This window comes from Hemiscyllium ocellatum, chromosome 9, assembly GCF_020745735.1.
Source record: "Hemiscyllium ocellatum isolate sHemOce1 chromosome 9, sHemOce1.pat.X.cur, whole genome shotgun sequence".
Taxonomy (NCBI): Eukaryota; Metazoa; Chordata; class Chondrichthyes; order Orectolobiformes; family Hemiscylliidae; genus Hemiscyllium; species Hemiscyllium ocellatum.
In genome coordinates this window covers 45316400-45329949 of record NC_083409.1, presented here as the reverse complement: position 1 = coordinate 45329949, position 13550 = coordinate 45316400, and the positions used below count along the sequence as shown (strand labels likewise).

The 13550-nt window shown below is 52.6% G+C and overlaps 1 protein-coding gene across 1 annotated transcript in view; it reads right to left on the bottom strand.

Moving 5' to 3' along the window:
• Positions 1-8746, bottom strand: part of nr5a2 (nuclear receptor subfamily 5, group A, member 2) — a 287946-nt gene extending 279200 nt beyond the window's left edge. The window contains exons 1-4 of the mRNA XM_060829719.1: positions 8441-8746; positions 4828-4980; positions 3876-3993; positions 1361-1502 (exon numbers count right to left, since the gene is read on the bottom strand). Of these exons, the coding sequence (XP_060685702.1) occupies positions 1361-1502; positions 3876-3977 (244 nt within the window). The 5' untranslated portion in view covers positions 3978-3993; positions 4828-4980; positions 8441-8746. The remainder of the gene's footprint in view (positions 1-1360; positions 1503-3875; positions 3994-4827; positions 4981-8440) is intronic.
• Between the last annotated feature and the right edge of the window lie 4804 nt (positions 8747-13550).

Below are 13550 nucleotides of genomic sequence, written 5' to 3'. Positions count from 1 at the left end.
AAAGGATCTTGCCGCTATAGTCACCTGCCGCTAAAGCGCAGAGAGATGAATAATAACCAATTCTCCGGCCAGCAGAAGCTGTTAACCAGTAAGCCCCAGAAAACACAAGAGCTGAAAAGTTAGTGGCAAAATAAAGACAGCGAAATGAAAGTAATAAAAGGGCCACGCAGCCGCTAGTGAGTTCACTGGGTGCAGGACGAATCCGAAAGGGAAAATGCGCCGGTACATTTCAGGGATTTCCTTGCTGAAGGAAGCCGTTATATTTGCAGAGACGAGCACCGTTCGATGTATTCGTTCAGTGATTGTTCCCTGAGTCTATCGCCCGGCGCTGCCGGAGAGTGTGCACACTGCAACGGTGCAGTCTCGACATCCAGAAACCAACCACAGAACTGTTCATAGCTGGGCCGTAAAGTGGAACGCCACATACTCTGCCCAGGGTATAGACAGTGACATTCACGGGCAGCACGCAAACACACCGCTGCAAAAGCAACTGCCACACCGCTTTCCCAAGGACTGGGGACTCGGGGAGACCGCAGAACGGGTTTGAGAACGATCGCAGCGTTATCCTAATTTACAGAAATGTCCTCACAATGATAGGTTGGAAAAAAAAGTGGGGGGGTTAATTGAGGAACGTCCGCGTATTTTTATTGACACTGTATGGGTCAGGAATCTGGTCCTGTTCAGAATATTGAACAGTCAACTTTCAACTCTAGTTCAGTTCGTTTTTATTTTTTATTTAATTTTAAAATCGGTTGCTTTTTCAATTGAGTTTCGGTTCCTGGCGAGCTTCAGCGTCCACTTGTCAAATCCAACTGACACATCGGACAGGAAAACTGGATCCCCTTTACAACTCAGGTCGGTGAAAGGGCCCGTGAATCTAACGTTTGCGATCAACAGAAGCTGTGACTTTAGATTGAAATGCCCTGAGCTGAGTGAAAATCCAAACACCTCTCAATGGGGGGGGGGGGGAGCTTAAACTGTGACAATTTCCAATTCTGGGACAAGGGGAAATGAGAGAAACCGCCTGTAAATTCAGACCAACTGCTGTCACATTCTAGAATGACCATCCGAATTTGACCTGTGAAGCCTGTGTGAAATATAACCGAAACCTCGGTGAGTTTGGGCCTATTAGCGCCACTGTATATGTGTTGCTAATAATCGGCCGGGTGGTATCACCTTCAAACCGTGGTGTGCCTGTCGGATGTTACTGGAGCTGTGTGCTGGGCAGCCCTTACTCTGTGGTCGGGGCAGTAGTCTGCTATTTCTCTGATGCGTTCAAATCACTCTCCCAGTTTGTGACAGAGCCGGAGGCAGGAGGGACCGGGCACACTTCGGCCGCGTCTGGAATGTTACCGCTTACCTTCCAACTTCATGCCGACGTTTAGGCATTTCTGAAAACGGCAGTAGGGGCACCTTTTCCTCTGCATTTTGTCGATGGGACAGCTCTGGTTTTCTATACACGTGTACCTTTTATTATTCTGAACTGTGCGTTTGAAGAAACCCTGGGAAGAGAGAAACGGAGAGGGCCAGAGGATAACTTGTTTGGGACACAAAGTTCTCACTCATCCCGGCTTTTCGTCACGTCGGTTTTTGCTAAACGACCCCCTCTTCCGCCCTCCGCCCCCACCCCCTCGGAAAGGAACGTTTATCCCCACTGTCACTGAAATAAACTAACGCAAGAATAGAACAGCCCCTTGGATCTGAAGGGTTGCTGTCCAACACTCATAGGAGGGTTAAAGGGTGAGGGTCACAGGGGAGAGGGAGTGAGGGTTTGAGGGTGAGGGTCACAGGGGGATAGGGAGTGAGGGTTTGAGGGTGAGGGTCACAGGGGGATAGGGAGTGAGGGTTTGAGGGTGAGGGTCACAGGGGGAGAGGGAGTGAGGGTTTGAGGGTGAGGGTCACGGGGGAGAGGGAGTGAGGGTTTAATGGTGAGAGTCACAGGGGGAGAGGGAGTGAGGGTTTAAGAGTGAGGGTCACAGGGGAGAGGTAGTGAGGGTTTAAGGGTGAGGGTCACAGGGGAGAGGTAGTGAGGGTTTGAGGGTGAGGGTCACAGGGGGAGAGGGAGTGAGGGTTTGAGGGTTAGGGTCGCAGGGGAGAGGGAATGAGGGTTTAAGGGGGAGGGTCACAGGGGGAGAGGGAGTGAGGGTTTAAGGGTGAGGGTCACAGGGGATAGGGAGTGAGGGTTTAAGGGTGAGGGTCACGGGGGAGAGGGAGTGAGGGTTTGAGGGTGAGGGTCACAGGGGGAGAGGTAGTGAGGGTTTAAGGGTGAGGGTCACAGGGGGAGAGGTAGTGAGGGTTTGAGGGTGAGGGTCACAGGGGGAGAGGTAGTGAGGGTTTAAGGGTGAGGGTCACAGGGGAGAGGGAGTGAGGGTTTAAGGGGGAGGGTCACAGGGGGATAGGGAGTGAGGGTTTAAGGGTGAGGGTCACAGGGGAGAGGGAGAGTGAGGGTTTAAGGGTGAGGGTCACAGGGGAGAGGTAGTGAGGGTTTGAGGGTGAGGGTCACAGGGGAGAGGGAGAGTGAGGGTTTGAGGGTGAGAGTCACAGGGGAGAGGGAGTGAGGGTTTAAGGGTTAGGGTCACAGGGGAGAGGGAGTGAGGGTTTAAGGGGGAGGGTCACAGGGGAGAGGGAGTGAGGGTTTAAGGGGGAGGGTCACAGGGGAGAGGGAGAGTGAAGGTTTAAGGGTGAGGGTCACAGGGGGAGAGGGAGTGAGGGTTTAAGAGTGAGGGTCACAGGGGAGAGGGAGTGAGGGTTTAAGGGGGAGGGTCACAGGGGAGAGGGAGTGAGGGTTTAAGGGGGAGGGTCACAGGGGAGAGGGAGAGTGAGGGTTTAAGGGTGAGAGTCACAGGGGGAGAGGTAGTGAGGGTTTAAGGGTGAGGGTCACAGGGGGAGAGGTAGTGAGGGTTTAAGGGTGAGGGTCACAGGGGGAGAGGGAGTGAGGGTTAGGGTCACAGGGGAGAGGGAGTGAGGGTTTAAGGGGGAGGGTCACAGGGGAGAGGGAGAGTGAGGGTTTAAGGGTGAGAGTCGCAGGGGGAGAGATAGTGAGGGTTTAAGGGTGAGGGTCACAGGGGGAGAGGTAGTGAGGGTTTAAGGGTGAGGGTCACGGGGAGAGGTAGTGAGGGTTTAAGGGTGAGGGTCACAGGGGGAGAGGGAGTGAGGGTTTGAGGGTTAGGGTCACAGGGGAGAGGGAGTGAGGGTTTGAGGGTTAGGGTCGCAGGGGAGAGGGAGTGAGGGTTTAAGGGTGAGGGTCACAGGGGAGAGGGAGTGAGGGTTTAAGGGTGAGGGTCACAGGGGGAGAGGGAGTGAGGGTTTAAGGGTGAGGGTCACAGGGGGAGAGGGAGTGAGGGTTTAAGGGTGAGGGTCACGGGGGAGAGGGAGTGAGGGTTTGAGGGTGAGTTATGCTGGTAATGTCAGCAATTGCAGTGTACAACGACGTGAAAAACACTTACAACCTCCGCCAGCATTCCCCCCCCCCCCCCCCACACACACACAGACTCCAAATTCCGCTCAGTGCTAACAACTCTCCAGCTCTCTCATCTTTAGCGGAATGCCGTGTGTAGACAGGGCTTCCTTGCTGCTGATGAGAAAGGGCCAGATCTGAAGAGGGGTGGATGGAGCTGGAGATAAAGTCCGAACCGGGTGAACCCGTGCACATTTCTCTCTCTCTCTCCCCCCCCCCCCCCAACACTAAATAAAACTAACGCCAGAATTTTCGCCGTTTGCAAACAAAAAAAAAGCCCGGCTCATTTTGTTGGAAGGTTGCTCGATTGGATTGTAAAGTATCTGAAAACTGAAGCTGGTTTTGCAAAGGCAGGGAGAGGGGGGACTGGGTCTCGCCGACAGCGGGGCGACAGAGGAGCGGGCGGCCGGGCACTTACCTTACAGCTCTCACAGGTTAGCAGGCCGTAGTGATAACCTGAGACTTTGTCACCGCAAACAGGGCATAGCTCATCCAGATCCTCATCGTAGGCATACTCCATCGTGTAAACTGGCTGGCTGCGGGGTCACACACACACACACACACCCAGGGGGGGAGAGAAAAGACACGCAACTTATTCAGAAAGCACTTTGTGAATATTTACACACACACACACACACTCACACACTCACTCTGTCACACACACACACTCACATACATACACACACACTCACACACACAAACACACACACACATACATACACACACACTCACAAACACACACTCACAAACACACACACACATATACATACACACACTCACACACACTCACAAACACACACACATACATACACAAACACACACACACTGTCTCACACACACTCACACACACATACATACACACACAAACACACACACACTGTCTCACACACACACTCACACACACACCCAGGTCTATTGAAATGCTACCGAGCCCGGTGGAAATCAGCTCCGATATAAAGACAACGTCGATCGAGAGTCAGGTTCGGCGAAGGAAGGGTAGGGGAATGGTACACAGGTCTCACCCCCTTCCCTTCTCTGACACTCCGGAGCAGCCAACACCACCCGAATACAGGGAGGAAGCGATTGGATGAGAGGGAAAGAGGTGTCATAACTATTCTAAAAAGGGAAGGTTGGGGTGGGGGGATTAATGCCCACCACATAACAAGAGCTGGGACCTTAACAGTTTTGGTTACAGCAAGCAACCGAGACACACATACACGCACACACACACATCCACACACACACACACACACATACACACACACACACATCCACACACACACACACACATCCACATACACACATACACACACACATACACACACACACATACACACATACAAAACAATCTGCAGGTAGTGGTTACGCACCTTGTGGAACTGACGGCTTGAAATCTGCTGGGTCGTTATGTTTTGTTCGCTCCCAAAGCTCCTCAGTGTCAGGTCGCTGCCCAGAAACTCACATTCCGACAAGCTGTGTGGTTCTCAGGCTGATTTAGGTGCTCGGCGTCAGCGAATAGGCGACTGCAATGAAATGTTAAAAAAAAAACTTCTTGAAAGAAAACTTTATGGGATCCAGGTCATTTCAGAATTCAGACAGCTGCTCAGTCAGTCAGGTGTTTTGCTTTAGTTGGGTTGTGTCGTGTAGAGTCCACTGGGAGATGATACTGGGCCAGTATACAAGCTGGGGAGGGGGGAGTCGGATTCGGCACAAAATAAGAGTTGTATTTTACCTTCGGTGCTCCCAGTGTACCCAGAGGTGTGTGTGAATGGGGAGGGAGGTGAGGTGAGGTCACACACATGACAGAACAGAAACCAGGCACAATCCCACCCTGAGCGGACACTGCACATTTGCAGCTGTGATCTCCAGCATCTGCAGACCTCATTTTTTACTCGGACACTGCACTTGGCAATATTGACCGGTTACCGTTCAAAGCATTCCCCACACTTGCTCTCTCACACACACACTCTTTTACTGCTTCCTGACAGTTCGATGCAGGATATACATTCTCGCTAATTCTTACATCGGAGTCCCAGTTTGCAACATCCCACCAATGGTTCAGTGTTGAGAAATCACCCGAGGGCTGGGTAAGTGTGAAACGTCCAGCGGCGAGATGGGATTTATTTTGCACGATGTCTCTCGGTCGGAGAACAATGTGATCAGCTTGTACTAACTGTCCCACACTGATTTGCAACTGATCGCTGGTTATAGCGAACGATATATCATTTCTTTTTTAAAAAAACGATAACTTCATGTTCAACTTTTCTCTTTGGACTTGCCAGAACCTCCCGATTAGAATTAACTCACCTTCACCACGCACCGCGAACTAACCTACACTCTAACAGGCAGCGGTCCAGAGCTTTTTTTTTAAAACAAAAAGCCAGAAGTTGAGGGTTGGCCGCAAGACTTGACTGAGAAACATGTCGAAGACAAACTGGGAGAAAATCCCAAGCCCGTTCTCTCGGCCTACTCGCAGTGCAGTGGGTTATTTAGAATTTAGTCAGGTCGGGGCACGGAAATCATTTGCAAGTTCAGCTCGCTGGGTTTGAATTGAAACCCCCCCCAAAAAAACTTTTTTGTTTGCTGACATGAAATGCGCAAAGTTGCTATTTTCCGCTGTCAGCTGAAGCGAGTGAGGAAAGCCAATGTTCAGACCAGGACATGAAATAGGTGCATTTGTCCCCCCGCCAAGAAAATTGCCCGGGTTTTATCGGTACACATTGTTTTCTCTCTCTCTCTTTCAAAACATATCGAAAGCCCCGTTGAAGATTTCTGTTCCCCCGCAAATCGACTGGACTGAACCGAACGAGTTGCTTCGATCGGAAACGGATTATCAGCAAACAGAAAAAATAATCCCGCGTTGGTCAAACTTCGCTCCAATTATTTCCTTCAAGCGCCTTATTTAAAATGTTCCCAAATCTATATGCACGTCCACACAGGCGGGCTGCCCGGGCTCTGAGCTGGTGTAATGTTCACACCCCTGCAAGGATTTCGATGCTTTCTGTAATTACTGATACATTCGATTCTGAACGGCATAATCCCTTTCTCCGGCTGCGGGCTGTGTTGACGGTTTAAGAGTTCACATTCCTCAGAATAAATATGTCTAATAATTCCCCCCCCCCCCCCCCCCGGAGTGGGGAAATGGTCACTTTGAAATTTGCTTCCCGGGCAGCAGCGCTTCGGAAATTAAATCGGAGCTTTGTAAATCTGAAGCAAGCGGCGTACAGACTTTGGAAGGATCTAAGCCGTGTTCGGTGACAGGACGGGAACGGGGCATTAATCTAACAAAGCAGATCTCTCTTGGATGGGTGGGGGGTGGAGGGGTGAGGCGCAAATACACGTTAGCGAACAAAACCTTCTCCCCCCCCCCCCCCCCAACATACACACTTTTAGACCCACCGACTGTGTCTCAAATTCAAATTACGGACTCTGGGTTGAGATTGAGCGCAGTGGGCAAACTCTCTCTCTCTCTCTCACACACACACACCCTTCCCTCTCTCCGCTGGAGCCTGAGCTATTTCTAGGCGCATCCATTTCTGAAGCGTGTTATTTATAAGCTGATTGTCATCATCTGTAACGGGGCTAACACGCACACCCGCAACGGGGTTCGCTGCCAGACAGGTGCCCTGGGAGCAGGAGGGCAATAGCAGAGCGGGCAGCCCGTCCACCTGGTCTCTGCCGGGCTTGTACTGAAACTGTTTCGGCTGGTACAGGACGGTTGAAATACCTTTGCAGCCTGAAGGGCATCACCCTGGGCAATGCGTGAAAGGGAAACGTTAGTTTCGAACAAAAGGGACAAGTAAGGATTTCCTCGATGAGATTCCCAAATATTCTGTTGCCGTTCGGACTGGAAACCACGTCAGCGGCAACAGGAATCCGGTTCTGTAAGGGTGCTGATACAGTGCAGTGACATACAGGGGTTAGAGCCACCAGGCCCTCGGGTTGTCCCCCTGCTCGAGTTCCCTTTGATAAGTGGACGCTTGGCTAAAGCGCTGCGTTCACCCAGAGAGGGCCAGTTCGCCCACCCCCCCCCCCCCACCCTACCCCCACTGCAAATCCTTCCAAGTGTCCCATGCAAATCCAACTTCTCAAGCGGCAAGGTACGGCACAAGACAGCGACAACTCTGCCGGTGTCAAGCTGGTAACATCACAGCCTCCAGCGGCGACTCCGCGCTCGGGTTGGGGTCGTGGGGTTGCGGGAGTGGGGAGGGGGGGGGTCCTTAAATCCGCAGAAAGATGCTTCAGTCCGCTCCGCTCACTTGCAGAGGTGATGCTTTTCAGAAAGCGACCTAACTCAGAGACAGGAGTTCCCTCTGCTTTACAGCGCGCGTGTGAAATAGACTCGGCATACACCGCCAACCCCCTCCCTCTCCCCCGACCTGGGGGGCTGTGAAACCAGCCTGGAGTAGGGGGGGGGGGTACCGACTGGAGGACAGATCACCCCCCCCCACACTCCTGGGCTGGAGGGGGAAAACAACGAGACAGCGACAGCCTGTATAGTTTGTGTGGAGGTGGATAGTTTAGTGAAGTGAGGGGGTGGGGTGGGGGTCTCCAGTTGGCTCGGGCTGCGGGGGTTCAGGAGAGGGGAAGGTCAGCTCTGCAGGGGACTCTCAACTATCCTGCCATCTACCACCACCCCCTCACACCCCCCCAACCCAACATTTCCCGATCTGAGAAACATGCAGACTCGCGGGGGGGGGGGGGGGGGGAGCATGGGCACCCGCTCTCCTCTGGTCTCTGAATAGACTTGGAGCGAAATTTCAACATCTCCACATCCTGTCCGAGCAGCCCCCAGCCCACCCCGCTATAAGGTGAGGTACAGGAGCTCATGCATTCCCCAGCTTAAATCTCCATGCAACCCACCTCCCCCCTTATCCCACCCCACCCCACCACCTACATCCCGCGAACCCGGCTGAACGGTTTGTGTTTTGCTGTAAGTCGACCAAGTGACCAGGTTTGGTTAGTACAGAAAGAGGCACTTACCGTGCGCTGTCTCCGCCATCCGATCCCCATGCGAGTGAGCAATACCAACGGACTGTGTCCGGGCTTTGGGCAGCATGTCACTACTTCCCCCCTCCCTCCCCGGGCGGCAGGGGCAGGGCAGGGGGAGGCGAATCTCCGTGCGGTATCTGAAGACCTGAACGGACACACACACACACACAGACAGGGCGATGGAAACCAGAGACTGGCTTGATTTACAGCTCAGATTGAATACAACTAGGGTGAGCTGAGTGAGTGGGTGGGTGTGTGTGTGTTTACCAGCGTGTGCTGCTGGGACTCATAGCATGCCCCCCCACCCCCGGATCAGACTGGCACCGACTCATTCTAGCCTCCGGCTCAGAGTGGATGCAGAAAGAGCTGGCCTGAAGTTACAAATCCTGGACTTCCTCTTCACCCGCGCTTTCCCAGCGACCTGCGGTGCGTAGTCCAATAGGCTCCTCCAGGCCGTCCCAGCGTCAGCCTCAGCCAGCCAATAAAGAGGGGGCGGTCTGGGCCCAGGAACAGCTCCTATCCCCGCCCCCTCCACCCCCCCACCTCATCTACCACCGGGACAATCTCAACATTCCTCCCAGGAACCGGGAGAGAGCGAAGCAACTCGCAATGCTAGCCTTGCCGGCTCTCCCTACACTCTCAGTGCAACCCAGTGTCACATCCCCTTCCTGCGTCGGGACTTAGGTAACATTGACACCGCTGTCATTGTTCGATGCGCTGTATTTGCCAACTTGAGGTGTTAACCAACTCCGTGCGCCAGCAGTGTGCAGCCCGAAAGGAGAGTTGGCATTTAAGTGGGACACCAGTGGCTGGGCAATTCAGATCGGCTCTGAAAGGTTACATTTGCAGCACCGTGCACAGTGTGATCCCACAGCCTGGCGGGACAGCAGCATGACCCTTGCTTCCAGCGGAGCATAACAAACTTGGGGCATTGGGTGTAGAGAGGAATGTGGACTCAATAAGCATAATTTTGAGCTAAAAAGTAATTGCATCCGCTACTTCCGAAGAATTTATACCACCTCAACCGAGTCTCATCTTTCGATTTTTGTAACGACCTGTTCACAATGTATTACATAGGCGCGAAACCGAGTTCGATGCGAATAGACAACATTGAATCGTATCATGTTTGCACACCGAATGCTTGCTTTACCTTTGTTTTTTTTTATTTTAACAGAATCATTAACAGCATAAGTTGAATATAAAGGTAAACAAACTTCCAGCAGCATGCCAATCACAAACTAGTGAGAAATGTCACAATCTTTTACGAAGCGTGCCTGGCCATTTTTGGGGGGAACCAGCGCGTTGATTTTGTCCATCTGTAATTCGATTCCGTATACATGCGATTCAAATAACAACGGTCTCCCGTCAGCCTGGATTTCCAGAGGGTGAACAGGTCACTTGCGGCTCCGTTGAGGTAGTTTGGTATCGGTCGTTTCGGCTCCATGTAATTCTGTTAAAACTAACCTTAGGTTACCCGCAGGTTTTCACCAGCCACCTTGTTCATGATTTATTGAAATATTAATCCTTCACTTTATCGAGTGCGATTGAGCATCTTGGTTTAGAAAACGAAGCCTTTTTTAATTAACCGCTTGGTTTTGCAGGCTAGGTGAATGGGCCATGCTGAATTGCCCGTTGTGTTAGGTGAGGGGGTAAATGTAGGGGAATGGTTCTGGGTGGGTTGCTCTTCGGAGGGTCGGTGTGTGGACTTGTTGGGCCGAAGGGTCTGTTTCCACACTGTAAGTAATCTAATCTAATCTAATCTAATCTAAGATTTGATTAGGAGGCGAACCCCCTGCACAATGTATTCGATGCTGCGTATTTTCTTAAGTTATTTCCTTAAATGCTTGACTAGAGGATGAAGACAGCTTGCTCAACAGACACTTCCGGGCTCAGTTAACTCTACTGCAGCGACCTCTCTTACCGGAGCTGAGTGGTGATGCTGGAGATAAGAGGTGTACTCCACAGCTCCCCTTGATGTGCACCGCTGGTCAAGAACACTTGAGTGGCAAGCACTATGCTCCCTCAACCCAACAAAAAGCCCCCGATGCAAAGTTCTGGGACATTGCAGAATCAAAGTGTAATCTTAATCTGTTTTGACAGGAGACCTGCTTCGAAATTTCAACAAACTCACATCCCGCAGCCGCTCACATCTGCTGCCTGCTAACTCCGCCGCGCGTGTAACACTAGCCGCCGCGAAGTGGCCCATTTTAAACTCACGTTGTCCCTTTGAAAAGCGAACGGTCCTGAATACCGCCCGGCTATTCTTTCTCCGGCCTCTGACAGCTCACATACTTCGAAAGGTCTCTCCCTCCGTTTGCGGCCAATACATTACACCCAACTCTCGGCAAACTCCCAAACAGATCCAGCAGAGCCAGGAATAACACGCGGCGTTAAAGTTGAATGATTGTGACCTACTCGCCTCTCTCCTGGGCTGAGGCAGTTGGTGTTTCTATTTCACTTATCAGCTCTTTTGTTTTCTCTCTCGACCTGATAAATATATCTGAATCATGGAAATGCAGGAGCTGAAAGGCGAGGATAATAGCTATTGAGGGAATCCCAGTCCTCATTTCATCAGGATACATTTAAACAGATTGCGGGACAAGTTTGTGTAAATTACTGCACTGGGAAACCATCTAACTTCAGGAATGTCATCTGTCATCCGTCTATCTTTCTGTTAACGATATATTCTTCTAACAGCCTGTCAATCTAACCAACTGTGCACCCATTAATAAAGCAAGAACACATCACACCAAGATAGTTGCATGATCTAGTTATTAATCCTGTTCCCCGGCTGTGTTCGATCAGTATTTTATTAGTGCGGTGGTATTTGTGAACAGGGCCACACGTGCTGAAACAGATAGCTCTCTCTATTTTTAATCCCTGGCTGCTGAATGCTCTTTCTCTGGCGTTTGACTTCCCTACAATGCACCCCGGTTCGGTAACTTTACGATTGCTGTTCGCTCCCGAAATGTGAACAAATGGAAACAATGCCAATCCTGTCCTGAGCACTTCGTGGCAAAATCCGCCCTGGCACCGTTGCCCCCCGAAATGTGGGCATGAAGTACCTTTTCCTGCTGTGCAAAAAACTTCCTGCACATTTTCCAGTGAGGAACGGGGCTGTGAAGTGCTTTAGCGCGAACAAACCGAACCGGGTCACTGAACACCTTGAGGGAGAGCCGGCCCGGTGCTGGGATGGACATGATCAATTCCCTTGAGGCTCCTGAACCCGCCAGAAATCAGACCATGTGCCCTGATATAATCTCTTTCGCCCGTTATCAGGACTTGCCGTGGATTTCACGTTACCGGGGGGCACTGGCATCCCACATTGTTTATCCTCTAGGGTTTGCCTTCAACGAATATTTCAAAGCCCCCACCCGGAGTTAACATGGGGGCGATAAAGCCAAAACCGTTCAGCTTCCAGTGCCCAGCTTGGAAATGGCATCGGAGGGCAGTGGCAGACTCCCTGGCACTACTCAGGAGATGCCTACATCCGGAGCCAGGTGGTAAATCCTGGCACCGACACATCTGGGCGGTGGTTTGAACCCCCGGGAGGGATGTTGACCATGCCCGCAGGGGCTGGCACCTCCCTTTGGCCCTGATGTGGTGTCACCCTGAGCCCATTCAGAGAGTGGCTTTGCCAGCGCGGGGTGTGCCCCCCTGCTCCAGGACACGCTGCATCCAGGCAGAGCTTTCTCACGGTTCACCCCCCCCCCCCCAAACAGCAGAAGCTAACCCCCAGGAGCCCGAGGGGTGGGGGTGTATGGGGGTGGGAGGAGGGGGTGAGGGGGCTGGGGCAGAGCTCGGCCAAATCTCTGACCAGGCCCCCGGGGCGCGGCTCAGGGGCGGGGAATGCTGCGGCTGCCCATGGGCCTCCTTCGAGAGTCCCTATCCACCAGCAGGACATTACTGACGGGCTGCCTGAGTCTGTGACCCCCAACCATCTCTCAGTTCCCCCAGCACAGACTGGTGTCTGTGTGTGTGTGTTTCTGTGTGTGTCTCTGTGTGGGTGTGTCTGTGTGTGTATCTGTGTGTGTGTGTGTGTGTGTGTGGGTGTGTCTGTGTGTGTGTGTCTGTGTCTGTGTGTGGGTGTGTCTGTGTGTGGGTGTGTCTCTGTGTGTGTGTCTCCGAGTGTGGGGGGGGGCGTCTCTGTGTGTGTGTCTGTGTGTGCATCTGTGTGTGTGTGGGTGTGTGTGTCTGTGTGTGGGTGTGTGTGTCTGTGTGTGGGTGTGTCTGTGTGTGGGGGTGTGTCTCTGTGTGTGTGTCTGTGTGTGGATGTGGCTGTGTGTATGTCTCTGTGTATTTGTATGTGTCTGTCTGTGTGTGTGTGGGGTGGGGTGTGTGTCTGTGTTTGTGCGTGTGTGTCTGCCTGGGTGTGTCTCTGTGTGTGTAGGTGGTTGTGTCTGTGTGTGTCAGTGTGTCTGTGTGTGTGTGTGTGGTTGTGTCTGTGTGTTTGTGTGTGTGTGTCTGTGTGTGGGTGTGTGGGTGTGTGTGTCTGTGAGAGAGACAGAGACAGAGCTTCCAGCCAACCCTCAACATACTGGAGATCCCCCTGTCAGTCTGTACAGATGTGGTTCAAGTTACTGGGAGACCTGGGCGCTGTGGTGCCGGAGGTACGGCCACTGGCGCACGATTGACTGGCAGCCTGACCCCCTGGAATGGCCAACCTTAAGCAGGAAGCCGCCGCCTTGGGAAGGAGAAGGCGCAGGGGCTCAGACCTTCCCCGAGCCTGGAATTGATATCTCATTCCAGACGTGGGGAGGCCGCGATGCGTGTAGCTGGCCGGACCGTGCTCTGCTTTCTCAGTGAGCGGCAGTGACCCGGGGGCACGCCATCAGCCGCTGGCCTTCAGTTAGAAAAGGTGGGAAATTGGCGAGCCGCCCCAGCCCCAGCCCCAGCATGGCCACATGATGGTGCACAGGTCGATAAGCAGGACCTGCCTGAGACTGACAAGCTAACTAGATAAACAACGCTGTTCAGATAGGGGCAGGCCAATGATTAACCAGCAGGGCAGGAGTGAGCGCCTCCGGTTCAGCACTAGGCTTGTTCCCGCTGCTCACCGAGAGTCGCCATTACATTGGGTAAGTACCTGACCAACTTAGGC